Source organism: Manis pentadactyla, chromosome 6, assembly GCF_030020395.1.
Source record: "Manis pentadactyla isolate mManPen7 chromosome 6, mManPen7.hap1, whole genome shotgun sequence".
In the NCBI taxonomy this organism is placed as follows: Eukaryota; Metazoa; Chordata; class Mammalia; order Pholidota; family Manidae; genus Manis; species Manis pentadactyla.
The window spans coordinates 65143248-65158987 of NC_080024.1; the positions used below are offsets into that span (position 1 = coordinate 65143248).

The following is a 15740-nucleotide window of genomic DNA, read 5'->3' on the forward strand; positions in this document are numbered from 1 at the left end:
TCGCGTTGGAGCAGGAGCTGCTGGGAGGCTATTTATCTCTGCAAGGGGCCTCCCTGCTCCCTGCAGCCCAGGGGTTAGGGTGCCCAGAGATCCCGGATTCCCTACCTCTGGATTAAGTGACCCGCCCTGCCCCTTTAAGACTTCCAAAAAGCACCCGCCAAAACAAAACAACGCCCACCAAAAAAAAAAAAGAAAGAAAAAAATATTTTTTAATTAAAAAAAAATAATAAAAGGTTTTTAATTAAAAAAAAAAAAAAAAAAGCTGGTCGTTCGTTTTTCTTTATTCTCCGGTGCCAGCCTCAGGCCTCTGCTCACGGGTCTTTCTGCCCTGTTTCCCTAGTATTGGGGTCCCTATCCCTTTAAGACTTCCAAAAAGCGCTCGCCAAAACAAAACAGCAAAAAAGAAAAAAAAAATGGTCGTGCGCTTTTCTTATGTCCTCTGTCACCCAGCCTCCACTGCCTGCTCACTGTTCTTGCTGCCCTGTTTTCCTAGTATCGAGCGCCCTGCACTCTGGCCCGGATGGCGGGGGCTGGGTGCTCGGCAGTCCTGGGCTCCGTCTCCCTCCCGCTCTGCCTGCTCTTCTCCCGCCGGGAGCTGGGGGGAGGGGCGCTCGGCTCCCGCTGGGCCGGGGCTTGTATCTTACCCCCTTCGCGAGGCGCTGGGTTCTCTCAGGTGCGGATGTGGTCTGGATATTGTCCTGTGTCCTCTGGTCTTTATTCTAGGAAGGGTTATCTTTGTTATATTTTCATAGATATATGTTGTTTTGGGAGGAGATTTCCGCTGCTCTACTCACGCCGCCATCTTCCGCCCCTCTCTCATGAATGTTATATTTAATGAGTAATTCATTCCTTTTTATGACTGAGTATTCCATTGTATTGATGTATCACATTTTGTTTATCCATTCATCAGTTGTAGACATTTGGGTTGTTTCTATATTTTGATGTGAAAATCTTTTTTATTTGCTGTGAACAATCTGGTACAGGTTTTTGTATAGAGATATGTTTTCAGTTCTCTTAGGTATATACCAAGAGGGAAATTAAGTCACTGTGGTATTGACACAAGAAAGAAAAATAGACCAGTGAATCAGAAGAGTATAGTAACAGAGCCATACATATACTGTAACTTGATACATGACAAAAGAGACAGTGCAATGCAGTGGGAAAAGGGTGGTCTTTTATAATAGATGATGATGGATCAGTTGGATATCTATGTGGGGGGAAAATGGCTCAACTCTCTTACCATTGTGCAAGAGTCAGTTCCAGGTGATTTTTCACATCTAAATATGAAAGATAAAACAATAAAACTATAATAAGAATAATGACAGATTTCATAAGTGGGTCATGAAAAACACTAACCATAAAGGAAAACATTTGATAAATGTAGCTATGTTCAAGAGTTACGAATATGAGTGAAAAGGCAAGTCCTAGAAGATTCAGACCCAGAATACATAAAGAACTCTTACAAATCAAGAAGGGAAAAAACACAATTCATGGTTGGAGGTTCAAAGGCCAAATTGTTTTACCAGGCCTATAATGAAAATTAGGAGAACCATGTCTCAGTTCTTCCAACCCTACATTCATTCTTCGCAGAAGCCATCCTTCTCACCTTGCAGCTTTTTATTATGTTATATATGTTTTGTTTATTTACATCTGTATTTCTGAGTAAAATTATTATAGTTTTCTTTTTCAGTTTTAGATATTTTATTGACATTCTGTTATAGAAGATGAGGTTAACTCTTTGAAGTGATTCAACCCTCTCCGCTTACAGAAAACTCACACTTCCTCAATCCCATCCCAATTTAGATAGATCACAATTTTTGGTTGGATCATTATTTCGTTGTTTATATTATAACTATTTAAATTTTATTCATAGCCAGGAGATTGCATGATTACATTTCTTTTATACAACTTTTTGTTTCCCTGTGGTCAATACGTCAATAGTTTTTTAGTTTTTTTTTTTTTTTTTAGTTTTTTTAGTATTCATTATAAATATCTGCATGCTTCCCAGCAGGGGTGTGTGAATCTCATTATTTTCAAGTAGAAATGATTTCTTCTTTTTTTTTTTTTATTTTCTTTTAGACATCCCCCTGAAATCTTTCATTCTTCTGTTCTTATCTAGGCTGGTTGCTCTCTGTTTCTCCTGGATGTCTGTCGTCCCAGAGTCTCTTTTCCTGATCATCATAAGAATTTCTTTTTTCTGTCCTGTGTTTGAGCTCCTGTTTTTTGTATGCCACATCTTTCTCTTTCTTGGTTTATTCCTTTGTTTTGGTGAAGTATATTCTCTAGTCACTTCGTGAGGAAAGGTCCATGGGTAGTCAAATTTTTGAGACCTTGCATATTCTCTTCCTCCCACTTGATTGTTAGTTCAGGTGTAGAATTTTATGTTGGAAATCACTTTACCAGAATTTTGAAGGCATTGTTCATTGCTTTCCAGCTTCCAGTATTATTGCTGAGCCCTCCAATGCCATTTTGATTTTTGATCCTATGTAAGTAACCTGTTTAATTCTTCTCTAGGAGCCTTTAGGATTTTCTCTTTAATCCCTGGCATTTAAAATTTTTTATTATAATGTCCTTGAACCAGTGTGCTTGGTTCAAACTGTGTCCTGATCTGGAAACACATGTTATCCAGTTCTAGAAAAGTTTCTTAAATTATTTCTTGGATAAATTTCAGCTCCTTGATTTTCTTTCTCTTTTCTAGAACTCTCATTTGGACCATTCTCCTGAATGGATTGTCTAAGTTGCTTTTTAAATTTTTTGAGTCCCTTTCTGGGAAGATTTCTTCAACTTTATCTTTGAATCCATCCTTTTTTTTTTTTTCCTTTCATTTCAACTATCATATTTTTAACTTCCAGAATTTTTTTTTTGGTAGTGCTGGTTCTCTAAATGTTTCATTTTTATGTTTGCTGTTATTAGGATATCAGTAATAATTTAATTTTTGTGTGAAGTTTTTTTTTTTTTCCTCCCTGGGTTGTCTCTATTTCTTATGGGTTTCTTTTTATTTTTTGTTTCTATTTCTTCAGATATGTGGTGATATTGGACTTTGTTTATATCTTTGCAGAAGGCATTGATACACTTATTGGAAGCTTTGTGTGACTAGGCAGGGCTTATTGATTGATGGGTTTTGCGGTAGGATGATTTGGCTGGATCATTTTTCTGAGAGATTTTTGATTCTAGGTGTCTATAAGTCTTGTTATGGTCTGTTTTCCTAGAAAGAAATCCTGCTGTCTCCTACCTGCAGAGTATAAGTTTGGGTAACTTTCTAGAATTGAGCACAGGAGGGGAACTAAGAATCTCTTCATTTAATGTGCAGACTTGCACTTAATACCGTCTATTTCCTCAATTGTGCCTTATGTGCCTCAGTCCAAAATTCTCCTGACTAACCAGAATTCTCCTGACTAACCAGAATTCTCCTGACTAACCATTTCCAGAATTTATATCTGCCATCTAATATTTATGATGACAAACTAGCACTCAGCCATATCCTTTTTTGTTCTCATGTATGTAATACATTCTCTTTCTCTTGATGCTTTCAAGATTTTTCTTCCTTCTTAAAAATTTTAATGAATTTTTTATTGAGGTACAATTGACATATAGTATTATGTTAGTTTCAGGTGTACAATATAGTGATTCATATTTCTTTATATTGCAAAATGATCACCACAATAAGTTTAGTTAGTAACACCTGTCACCATACATAGTTGCAGGTTTTTTTCTTTTAATGAGAACTTTTAAGATTTACTCTGTCAGCAACTTTCAAATTTCAAATATGTAATTTGTGTATTATTAACAGTAGTTGCCATGCAGTACAGTACATCCCCATGACTTTTTTAGTTTATAATGGAATGTTTGTATGTTTTGACTCCTCTTACCTCCACTTTACCCACCCCACATCCCTGCATCTGACAAACACCAGTCTATTCTCTATATCTCTGAGCTCAGTTTTTTATTTTTTATTTTGTTTTGCTTTGTTTTAAATTCCACAATAAGTGAGATCATACAGTATTTATCTTCACTTAACATAATGCTCTCAAGGTCTGTCCATATTGCCATAAATGGCAACAATTCCTTTTTTATGGCTGAATAATACTCGTGTGTGTGTGTGTGTGTGTGTGTGTGTGTGTGTGTGTGTGTGTGTGTGTGTGTGTCCCATGTCTTCTTTATCAACGGATGGATCCTTAGGTTGCTTCCATGTCTTGGCTATTAAAAATAATGCAGTGAAGCTGCGGGTGCAATTATCTTTTCAAATTAGTGTTTACCCTTTCTTAGGATAAATTACCTGGAAGTGGAATTACTGGATCACATAGTAGTTGTATTTTAAATTTTTTGAGGAACCTCCATATTGTTCCATACTGGCTGTACCAATTTACATTCCCACCAACAGTGCATGAGGATTCCCTTTCTTCCATATCCTTGACAGCCCTTGCTATTTCTAGTCTTTTATTTCTTATCTTTTCAACAGTAGCCAGTCTGACAGGTGTGAGGTGATATTTCACTGTGGTAAGATTATTTTTTCTTTATTTTTGATTTTCAACAGTTTGACTGTGGTGCACTTAGGTATGGTTTTCTTTGTATTTATCCTGCTTGGGGAAACAGCTTTAATGTGTAAATTTATGTCTTTAACCAAATTTTGGGATTTTTCTGGCTGTTATTTCTCAAATATTTTTCTGTTCTTTTTTCTCCTGTGACTCCAAATATATGTATGGCAGACTGTTAATAGTGTCCAACAGACAACTATTGTTCAGTATTTTTCTATTCTTTAGTGTGAATAATTTCTTTTGACCTATCTTTAGTATTTTCTTTATTCTGCTGTTAAGCCTGTCCATTGAATTTTTTATTTTAGAGAGTGAATATTTCAGTTTTGGAATTTCCATTTTTTAGCTCTTTTTATATTTTTGTTTCTCTGTTGAAATTTCCAATTCATTCATTTCTTATAAATATATTTTCCTTTGTCATCTTGAGCATACTTATAATAGCTGCTTTAAGATCATTGCTAATTTCCAATATCTGGGTTACTTATGGTTGATCTCGATTGCTTGTCTTTTCTTTTGAGTGTGGGTCATATTTTCTTATTTCTTCATATGCTTAGAAATTCTGTATTATGTTCTGCACACTGTGAATGATACATTATAAAAACTTTGGGATTTTCTGTATTTTTCTGGAGAGTGTTGATTTTTTGTTCATTTCTTGTATTAGCAAGCAACTAAGTTGGCTGGACTAAAATCTAAACTGTGTATCCCTCCCAGTGGGTGGCAGCTGACATCTGTGTTCAGTTGTTTTAGCCTTATCTGGACTGGTTAGGGTCTGTTGCAGTCTTGCATATATCAGTGACCAGCTGGAGACATGGGTACAGTTAATATGCAGAATTTGGAACTCTGTCTTTGTGGTTCTTTATTTTCCAGTGTATACTTTCTCCTTTCTACCTGCTGTGGTATTTGGAAATGCTAGTTATTCAAGCCAGTAAGACTACATGTTTTGACCCAGATTTTGGCAGTGCTCTGTAGCCTGAACTGAGGGCCTTCCCTCAGTCAAAATACATCAGAACAGGAAACCCACCCAAATCTATTCCCTTCTTTCAAATTCTGTTTCCGTTCAGATTCATCCTGCTTTCAGTTGCTCAAGTGTCTTCAGGTACTTGTTATTTATATCTTTCCAGAATTTATTTATATATGGGAATGTTGTTTTGATAGGAGGTGTTTTGTTATTACATGTGGCAGAATCAGTATTTTGTTTTATTATTTGTTTTAAATGGTAAAAGTAATAAAATGAATTGAAATCAAATCAACTACAAGGTTTTTATTTATACCTTATCTTCTTTCTTCTATACCAAGAATTGTGATTCTCAAGGACATAAAGCAGATGATAGAATTAGAGTGCAAGATATTTATTTATTTACTTCTGTAGTTCACACACATAGCAATCTCAAAATAACAATTCTTGTATTACCACAATGACTAAAGTGACTACTGGTTAGAAATTTTTTTGCTTGTGCTTTCCATAAACTTCCATCTCCCAATTTTAAAAAACTTTGTATGCATTTAGCCATTGAAATTTACACTCTTTCTTCATTTAATCTTTTATCAAGTAAATAATATTATTGCTTGTTATCAGTTCTTAGGTTATAACTGCTCATTTTGGTTGTCTGGGGATTTTTCTCTAAGTTGTTTTGGAAAAAACTCATGGTAGCAATATTTTCTGATTTCTGACATTTTGACAACAGTTCATCTGTTCCTTCTGTGTTAAAAATAAATTTTACTCAATATAAAACACTTTATTCACATTTTTTTCTCTTGAATATCTTAAAAATGTTACTGCATTTTCTTCTAGCACAAAGTTGCCTTTGAAAAATTGATGTTGTTCTTCTGGGTTGATATTCTTACTTGTACATCATGCTCTTTTAGTTTCATTTCGTTGTTCTTTTTTTTTTTTTTTTTTAATTCTCAAGTTTTCTTGAATTATAGTTTTGACTGTTTATTTTCTTAGGGTAGTATACCCGAATCTTGGATCTTTGTTGATTTCTCTCAGATCATTTTTATCTCTTCATTTCTTTTGATTTCAAAAAGTGTTCCTCCTTTTTACCTTCTACTTTTCTTGAAGCATTATGTGTTGAGTTTATTTTCTCTTGGGTTCATTCAGGCTTAATCTTCATTTTTGAAACTTTTATTTCCTTTCTCTGATGCTTTCCTGAGTTCTGTTATATTATTTCCGAGTTTTCAAAATCAGAATTTTGTTGTTCTTTCATGTCTTGAGTCATTTTTACAATGTGTTTTAGCTTAATTTAAAACAGTAGGTCAACAATTTTCACCTATTTTATGGGTATGTTTTCCTTGTGTATGCTTTTATTATCAAGATGTCGTACTGTATCTTACTCCCCTTTTTTTTCGCCCTTCTAACTTCATGGGAATGACCTACATCATTTTCTGTTGCTTACTCTGTCATGATTTAGGATGCTTTGCTTATTGAACTCCCTTTGCTGTTGTTTTTCGGCAGTCTTCAAAAGTGTGGCATTTGCCTTCTGAGATTTCTAGGCTTTGCTTCTTTCCCCACTTTTATCTGGATATGCTGTTTATTTTCATAGTACCTATTGTGCTCAATTTTGATTCCACACCCACTAGTTTGTCTTCATTGTGATATCTTTAGTGAAGGATCAGTTTTAAGACATAATAGAGGTTAGATTGCTCCAATTTGTTCAGATTTCATAGACCCCTTGGATTTAGTAACTGGGAAAGTACAGAAACCCTTTCTATTATAGCTTCTGTTTGGGGAAACTCTTCTCTCAGATCTGTCAGATACCCTGTTCCCTTCTGCTTGCTCTCATACCATGAAGGTCCTGTGGTTGTTTGTGATTTGTTTGTCCCCACTTGGTATTTTAGGGAAATTCATGGAGATTCTTTGCCACCCAGTTTTGTTGTAAATATTGTCTGTAGGTTTGGTTGGGGTTTATATTTTTATGTGGAGATTTAAGGATGCTCAAAAATGTTGCCACTCCCTCCATTGTCCCAGAATATTTATATTTATATTTATCTTGGTTGTTGTTCATGGTGTTGTTTGTTTCAAGTTTGATAATCTTGCCCTAATTGGATTATAAATTCCTGCAAATAGTGGTTGAATCTTAATTCAGTTTGAGTGCTGTTTTGTGTTGAAAACAGCCTTTGCAGTGTCCCACATAGTATTGAAACATGTATGCAATGGCTCAGTCATCAGTTTGGAAATTAGTTTAAGGGTGTTATAGGCCAACTAGCAACATTTTAATAGGATTAGCAGCTGCCCTTATAAATCGGAGGGAAACAGGGATATCAGCTGGCTTGCCTTTACATGAAGTTCGTTCATGCATCATCTTTGGTATATATGCCATAGCCTATCATCTGGTCTAAACATTCCTGGAAGACATTGATCTAATGTTCTATGGTCCAAAAAAGTCAACAAAATAGTAAGCATTATAGGAAAATATTGGAAACATAGCAGAATGAATGATAGCTCTTTTGTGTATATCACAGTTTAAAAATATTGTAAAGATAGTTTTATACTTGAGTGAAGCAATTAAAAGAGTCAATATGGCAAACAATTTTCTTCAAAGACTAAGGCAAAATAACCAACCAGCCAACCAGTTTGTCTAGTTTGTTAATATAAAGAGAGGCAAAGGGGTGTGGATGGGATATGATGGAATTTAATAAGATTGTGAAAGGAATTAACAAGCACGAATAATACTTCCAGTTAAAGGAAGCATTCATTTTTGTATATTAGGTAGTAATTTTAGGTTCTTACTATCTTAGCAATAGCTGAGTTTCTTTGCTCCAGAATTTGGTATTCTAAAACAATCAGGTAACAGAAGTCATTTCCTAAAACACTGCAGAATTTTATTGACTTGATAAAACTTTCCAAGATAAAGTGTTAAGAAGTTGATGCTTTACTGCAACTTGCTTCCTTAAAGGAATTATACTTCAATTCCACCTATGAAAATAGATTATTTTCTTTGTAATATGTTTAATTTTAAATTGTGCCTAAACTTTACCTTTTTAAAAATTTTTAACAGGCCTCAACAAATAATGAAAGCTCTAATCACAGTTTTGGAAGCTTGGGATCTTTAAGTGACAAAGAATCAGAGGTAAGTAACTTCATTTTAAATATGGTGCTACTGAAGTAAAAGCTGGAATCACAATGTTTTGTTTTTTTTTAATAGGTTTTTGTCCCTCATCAATCCTTGTGCCGAAGGTTAATAGTTTTCAGGTTTCTTGTAAGAGAATTTTATTCTACCTTATGAAGCACAGTATTTAGACTGAAGACTGTATTTGTCTTTAGAAAGAAAATATAGTTGCTTTGGTTATGTATCTGAACTATACATTAGTGGTATAGATGTTACTAATCAAAGACAATTAGTAGCCATTTATAACTCTAGGAGATAAAGGTGGTCTTTGAAGTATGTTGTTTCATAGTTTTCTATTATTTCTTATCATACTTCCCTCTTAGTTTGGTCCTGAGTAAGGTTTTATTTCTGAGACAACGGATGAACATTTTTTTCTCCTTTTGAAATTTCTTGTGGAATTTTGTGCTGTTGGTTTTCACTTTGCATATTTTTAAAGTATCTGAAAAATCCCTCCCCTTCCACTCACTACTGACTCCACTAAGAAAATACATGGGATTTTGTAAGTAGGTATTTGGATCCATGGTATATTGTTCACACTGAGTGTGATATACTTGATGGCAACTTTTAAAAATGTGAAGACAGGAAGTTCTTTGGGTTTTGGCATTCACTTGTTACTGCAATTTCACTTTTAGTGGATATAGCCTGTTATGTTTCGTCTTCTCAAATCGTAGAGTTCTGTCACTTACTTGTAAAGTAAAACATTTTTGTGCGTGCATGTGTGCGTGTATGTGTTTTTCCTGTCAGTGTTGACTTATTTTCACTTGATCCATTTTAGACTTCTTTCTACTTGGACTAGTGTAGATATACATCACCTTGATAATACCAGTAGGTCCATAGCACTCAGAAAGTCTTAGCCTTTTGGTTTTGGTGTTCAGTGGAAAGGGAATATCAAAGATGGCATCTTTTTTTTAAACCTGTGTTATTGAAAGCGTCTAGGAATCTCTGGTTAGACAGTTCTTTGCAGGCACCCTGACACTCTAGGGGAGTGTGGCATAGGGCTCTCACTCATCAGGCTTTCCCTTCCACAGAGACAACTGGCAGGCAGCTGAAAGGACTGTGCAAGTGACGGGACTTTATCTGCAGTAGGTTCCCTTGAGGTAAGCGTTAGTAGCCCCTGTAGCAACAGATTATCACAGTTCAGTTTTTTTTGTTTTTTTGTTTTTCAAATTAACACACTTACACTAAGTCCTTAAAAATTACAGGTTTAGACCTAGTCAAAGTACAATTTTTCAAGACTACATCAAGACTGTTTTCACTTATTTCCTGGACTTTGGAACATTTGATATTTCCACAGATTTGGGTCTATTTAGTAATTTCACATGCCTCCTCTTTCATAGGCTTTTACGTTGTTTTAAGGCAGTAAAATAATTGGATATTTCCCTTTTCTGCTCACCAAATCTGGTGTGTTTAATATATTTTTTTCATAGCAAAACAGTATAAGTTAGATCACCTATTACGGTTAAAATTTTCTGTGTGTGTTTTTATAGCTATCCTAATGTTGTAATATAAGTTGTAGGTGCAGTATTTAAATTCTTTGAAAAGAATCAGTCTATCTGAAAATACCACTTCCCTTTAAAGAATTCCAAGGATCACTTTTGGCTATATATTTAGTTAAAAAAAAAATTTTTTTTTAAGACCATAATGGCATTTGCAGTGCAATACAATTTGGTTAACCACTGGATGGACCTAGCTTTATTTGTATAGAAATTTTGACATTAGGGGACAGCAATAGAAAAATCTAAAAACATCTTTTGTCTTTTGCTGTTCTGTGTTCTATATCTGCAATTTTTACAAATTAATTCTGAAGTCAAGAGGCACAATATTTTGGAAATGACTACAGGTCATTTGGAAATGACTACATTTTCCTTAAGATTTGAAGATGCAAAAAAAATTTTTTTGTCTTTTTCCATTTAAGAAGCTTTTTAACTGAAATTTTCCCAGGTTTTGTTTCTATATTGTATACTTTAATTAATACCATTGGAGTGAAATTTCATGCACAATCAAAATACAGATATTCATTGGTCATTAAGTTGTTGAGAGTAAACTACTGTAGAAGTACTTTTTTCCCCAGTATACCTTGTAGTTAGGTTTATGTAGTATTCCATTGTCTTCTGATGTCGTTTTATTCTTTTGGTGACCCACCCCTTGATCCATTACATTTTTATAAGTAATAGTTTGTTTTTATGAACAATAGTACTGAAAGGTTTAAAGAAAAACAAAAGACTTCTCTACCACCTTCTCCTACTCACCCCACTCTATATTCTTTGAACTCTTCTTCCTCAGGTTTATTTCCACATTTTAATATAAATAATATGCATATCTTGCTATATTGGTTCATCAATTTAACATCTGTTGAATCCCTCTTAGTATTTATGCAGCTTTTAGCTTACTAATACCCTCTTTCCCTACACTTTTTGTCCTCTTACCCAATTCTTTTTTCAAACGTCCAGGACCCTCCTGTTTTCTTCTGTCCTTTAACTATTAAAACTGAAGAGCATCTGATATTCACTATTAGATTGATTAAATATACTGCCCCTGAAATTTTTCATCTCAGTTTATATATGAATTAGCCTTTTATTTCTAAATGCAGAATTGTAAAACAAAAAGGTTTTTTTCCTTTTGTTAATGAAATTGCCTAGTAGGTAAGAAGCTGTTCATCTTGTTTTGCTTTATTTTACATCATTCTAGGTTTATTCAGTAGACTCCAAAAATTCACTGTGTCTTCAGTAAGCATTTATTACCTATTTATTATTCTACAGCCTGTGTGCCCAAGCCAGGGAATAAATATAAAGATATATCATAGAATACAATCTCTTCACATGAGATCAGTGTAGGACAAACAGACTGCTTCACAAACAGTTTGGGCTATGCTATAGTAGTTGCAAACACAAGGTACTATGGGAGCAAAGAGCAACGAACCCCTAATTGCATGTACCTGCATGGGAGAGGAGAGGAGAGAGAAGAGGGATCTTCCTTCAAAGAAGACGTGATAGCTGAGTTGTTAGGAAAGGCTTTGAATTCATCTCAGAGGACAAGGACGAAGTAGGAGAAGAAGCCATGCAGAGAGATTAGGATATGCTTTTGCTCTGGCATGGAAACACAGCAAGTAGCTGTGTTCAAGAGGCACGGCAGCAATTCTCAACCCAACTGTACTTTAGATCACTCGAGGTGCTTAATAAAATACCAAGCTGCCTAGGTGATTCAGCTGGTTTACAGACTTCTGCTACAGGGACAATATGCAAGAATCGTGACAGGCAGGGATCAGGGTTTGAAAGCCCTTGTATTTCATAGAAAGGAATTTGGTCTTTTATCTAGGTGATAGAGTGCCATTGAAGCAGGGGGAAACAAAAGACAAAGGGGAGATGAAGGGTTCCCCAGGTGGCAATGTAGAGATGGTATTGGAGGGAGGTGGATAGGTAGTAAGAAGTAAAAGAGGGGAAAGTGAAGGAGGAGAATAATGGGTAGAATTAAATGTCATAGATGCCAATTAAGATAATGACTGTAAAAAGTGACTAAGAATTTGTCACTTAGACTTAGTTTCAGTAGGCTAATGGTAGCAAGGTAACAGTTTGAAATCAATTAAGGAGCAATTGGAAAGTGAAGATACAATGACAGCAAATACTGACTACTCTTGGCAGAATCTTGACTATGAAGGAAAGGAGACAGTATCCAGAATCTAGTAGGGTTGACATATTATTTGTTAGGGAAAGGGTCATAGAGCTATGATGGGACATGGGAAGTGATGTAGAGAGAAGAGAAAAGAACCAAAACTAAATATAAATGTGAATGCTGTGATGCAGACCCTGGGTGGGCAGTGTAGTCATGGACAGGATTGATTAGGAACATTCTTTCCTCTGATGGTTGAACTTCCATACCTAATAACCTTTCTCCTATTTCACAGTGAAAATAGAACTTATCAGCTGAAGAAAAGAATCATAAGTGGGTTGTGGATGTGAGAAGAATGGTAAAAATTTTATGAGAGGAAGAGAGAAGGGAATTTATAGTGGGGGAGAGGTATCACCCATCCTTCATTTCGATGTTTAGAATGTCTGAAGTGGTTAGAAACGTGATCTGTGTGCCTTAGCTGCTGGCTACAAGTATTTTATGAGGATAAGGAGCCCGTGTTGCTTGATTATCAATGTTGTCCAAGCTTCAGAGCCTGCCGCGAACCACCTACTTACAGTTCTCCTTGCAGGACCCCTCCCTGTCTAAACGCAAGACCTTCTCTACTTTCTCTAAATTCTTTAAAGTTGTTGTCCCCATCCTAACTTGCCCCAAGATGCTAAGATTATTATATGTGTTGTAGCTCATTGGAATTTATAATGAATATTAATATCATAACCATCCTTCTTCCCTACCTCTCCTTTTGGGATGTCTTAGAATATATTTCTTTGCATTATTTTATTTCTTACTGAGGTTGGGGTATTTGTGACAATATAAATATCATTGAATTGCATCATCTTTAATAATGTTATAGAAGCACATTTAAGTCTTTACATGTGTGTTCACATAATATATTATGTGAAGTATCATAATACTTCTATATCACAGTTGAACGATTTAAAAATATATCTCTCTCTGCAGAACCAGAGGTTTTTTCCTCTTCCTCCTGGATAATTATCAGTTCTTCAACCTGTTGTCCACTGTCATTGAATTACTGTTTTTTTTTTTTAATCCAAGTGCATGTGGGGATTTTTGAGTTATTTAAAGATTTTAGGATATAGTTACATGGAAGCTGGGACAGTTGTTGCACCTGGACATTTAAACTCAGATCCACTTTCAAAATTGTAGTGATTGTAGTGAAGGAAGAAAGTAATGCAGATATGGTGCCTTGATTGTCTTAGTTTACATCTAATGTTGATTAATGAAGGCCATTTTATAAAAAGAGATCTGCTTAGCTTTCTCATTTGGATTATGTTTCCAGAATCAGTCTTAGAACTTAAATCAGATTTTTTCCTCCTCATTCCAGTTGAGAGGATGTTGTTAAAGGCGCTTGGAAACATTAATGATTTGTTTTGTTCTTTTAAAAGGATTTTTAAAGGGCATGTTGTGTGTGATTTCCTATTTTCTTATTTTTGAGGAAGTAGAAATTAAGAGCACTAGGGAATCAGACTTAAACTAGCTTGAAACTGACTTTAGAAGAGCATTATTTCCATTTCTAGAATAGTAATACTGTTTACAGAGTCTTTTAATAGGTTTTATTAAATGTAAAATCACCTTTTTTAAAGAAGATATTTGAAAATTTTATATGCATAAACAATAAATTGATTACAGGGTTGTCTTCTGATACTAAGTAGGTTTCCTATATTAGGAGAGTGATAACTACATTTCCTGTTTTCAACTTGTTTTATATACATAACCATTTCTACTTTTTCATACTTCTTTTTTGCCTTCCAAGTGTTTAGCTTGAATGTTTCATCAGTGGATGCTTAGGTACCCTAGATTTATCGTCAGTTATGATTCTGTTTAAAAATAGAGGTAATACTTGTCTTAAATTTTAGGTTTAGATTGATTTTTTTTTTAAGATACAAAAGTTTTACTTAATCTATATGTATTTTTCAGAACCTGGACAAATCTGTTCTTTTTTATTTTTATTAAGGTATTATTGATATACATTCTTAAGAAGTTTTCACATGAAAAAACAATGTGGTTACTACATTCACCCATGTTATCGAGTCCCCTCCAATATCCCATTGCAGTCACTGTCCATCAGTGTAGTAAGATGCCACAGAGTCACTATTTGCCTTCTCTGTGATACACTGTCTTCCCCATGATCCCCCACACACCATGTGTACTAATCATAATACTCCTCAATCCCCTTCTTCCTCCCTCCCCATCCACCCCTCCCCTTTGGTAACTGCTGGTCTGTTCTTCAAGTCTGTGAGTCTGTTGCTGTTTTGTTCCTTCAGTTTTGCTTCATTGTTATACTCTACAAATGAGGGAAATAATTTGGTACTTGTTTTTCTCCGCCTGGCTTATTTCACTGAGCATAATATCCTCCAGCTCCATCCATGTTGTTGCAAATGGTAGGATTTGTTTCTTCCTTATGGCTGAATAGTATTCCATTGTGTATATGTACCACATCTTGTTTATCCATTCATCTACTGATGGACACTTAGGTTGCTTCTATATATAGGCTATTGTAAATATTGCTGCAATAAACATAGGGGTGCATATGTCTTTTTGAATCTGAGAACTTGTTTTCTTTGGGTAAATTCCTAGGAATAAAACTCCCGGTTCAAATGGTATTTCTATTTTAAGTTTTTTGAGGAACCTCCATATTGCTTTCCACAATGGTTGAACTAGTTTACATTGTCACCAGCAGTGTAGGAGGGTTGCCTTTTCTCTGCATCCTCGCCAGCATTTGTTGTTCTTAGTCTTTTTGATGTTGGCCATCCTTACTGGTGTAAGCTGATATCTCATTGTGGTTTCAATTTGCATTTCCCTAATAGTTAGTGATGTGGAGCATCTTTTCATCTGTCTGTTGGATATCTGAATTTCTTCTTTGGAGAAGTGTCTGTTCATATCCTCTGCCAATTTTTTAATCGGGTTGTTTGCTTTTTGGGTGTTGAGATGTGTGAATTCTTTATATATTTTGGATGTTAACCCATTGTTGGATATGTCGTTTACAAATATATTCTCCCATACTGTAGGATGCCTTTTTGTTCTGCTGATGGTGTCCTTTGCTGTACAGAAGCTTTTTAGGTTGATGTAGTCTCACTTGTTCATTTTTGCTTTTTTTCCCTTGGGCGAGGAGATGTGTTTAGGAAAAGGTTGCTCATGTTTATATTCAAGAGAGTTTTGCCTATGTTGTCTTCTAAGAGTTTTATGGTTTCATGACTTACATTCAGGTCTTTGATCCATTTAGAGTTTACTTTTGTGTATGGGGTTAGACAATAATCCAGTTTCATTCTCTTGCATGTAACTATCCAGTTTTGCCAACACCAGTTGTTGAAGAGGCTGTTATTTCCCCACTGTGTATCCATGGCTCCTTTATCATATATTAATTGACCATATATGCTTGGGTTTTTATCTGGGCTCTCTGTTCTGTTCCATTGGTCTATGGTTCTGTTCTTGTCCCAGTATGAAATTGTCTTGA

General features: G+C 35.1%; 1 protein-coding gene across 1 annotated transcript in view; it reads left to right on the forward strand.

Annotated features, from left to right (window-relative positions):
- The window catches only part of TLK1 (tousled like kinase 1), a 177650-nt gene that overhangs the window by 75976 nt on the left and 85934 nt on the right, over nt 1–15740 (forward strand). The window contains exon 3 of the mRNA XM_036917804.2: nt 8531–8602. Coding sequence (XP_036773699.1) covers nt 8531–8602 — 72 coding nt within the window. The remainder of the gene's footprint in view (nt 1–8530; nt 8603–15740) is intronic.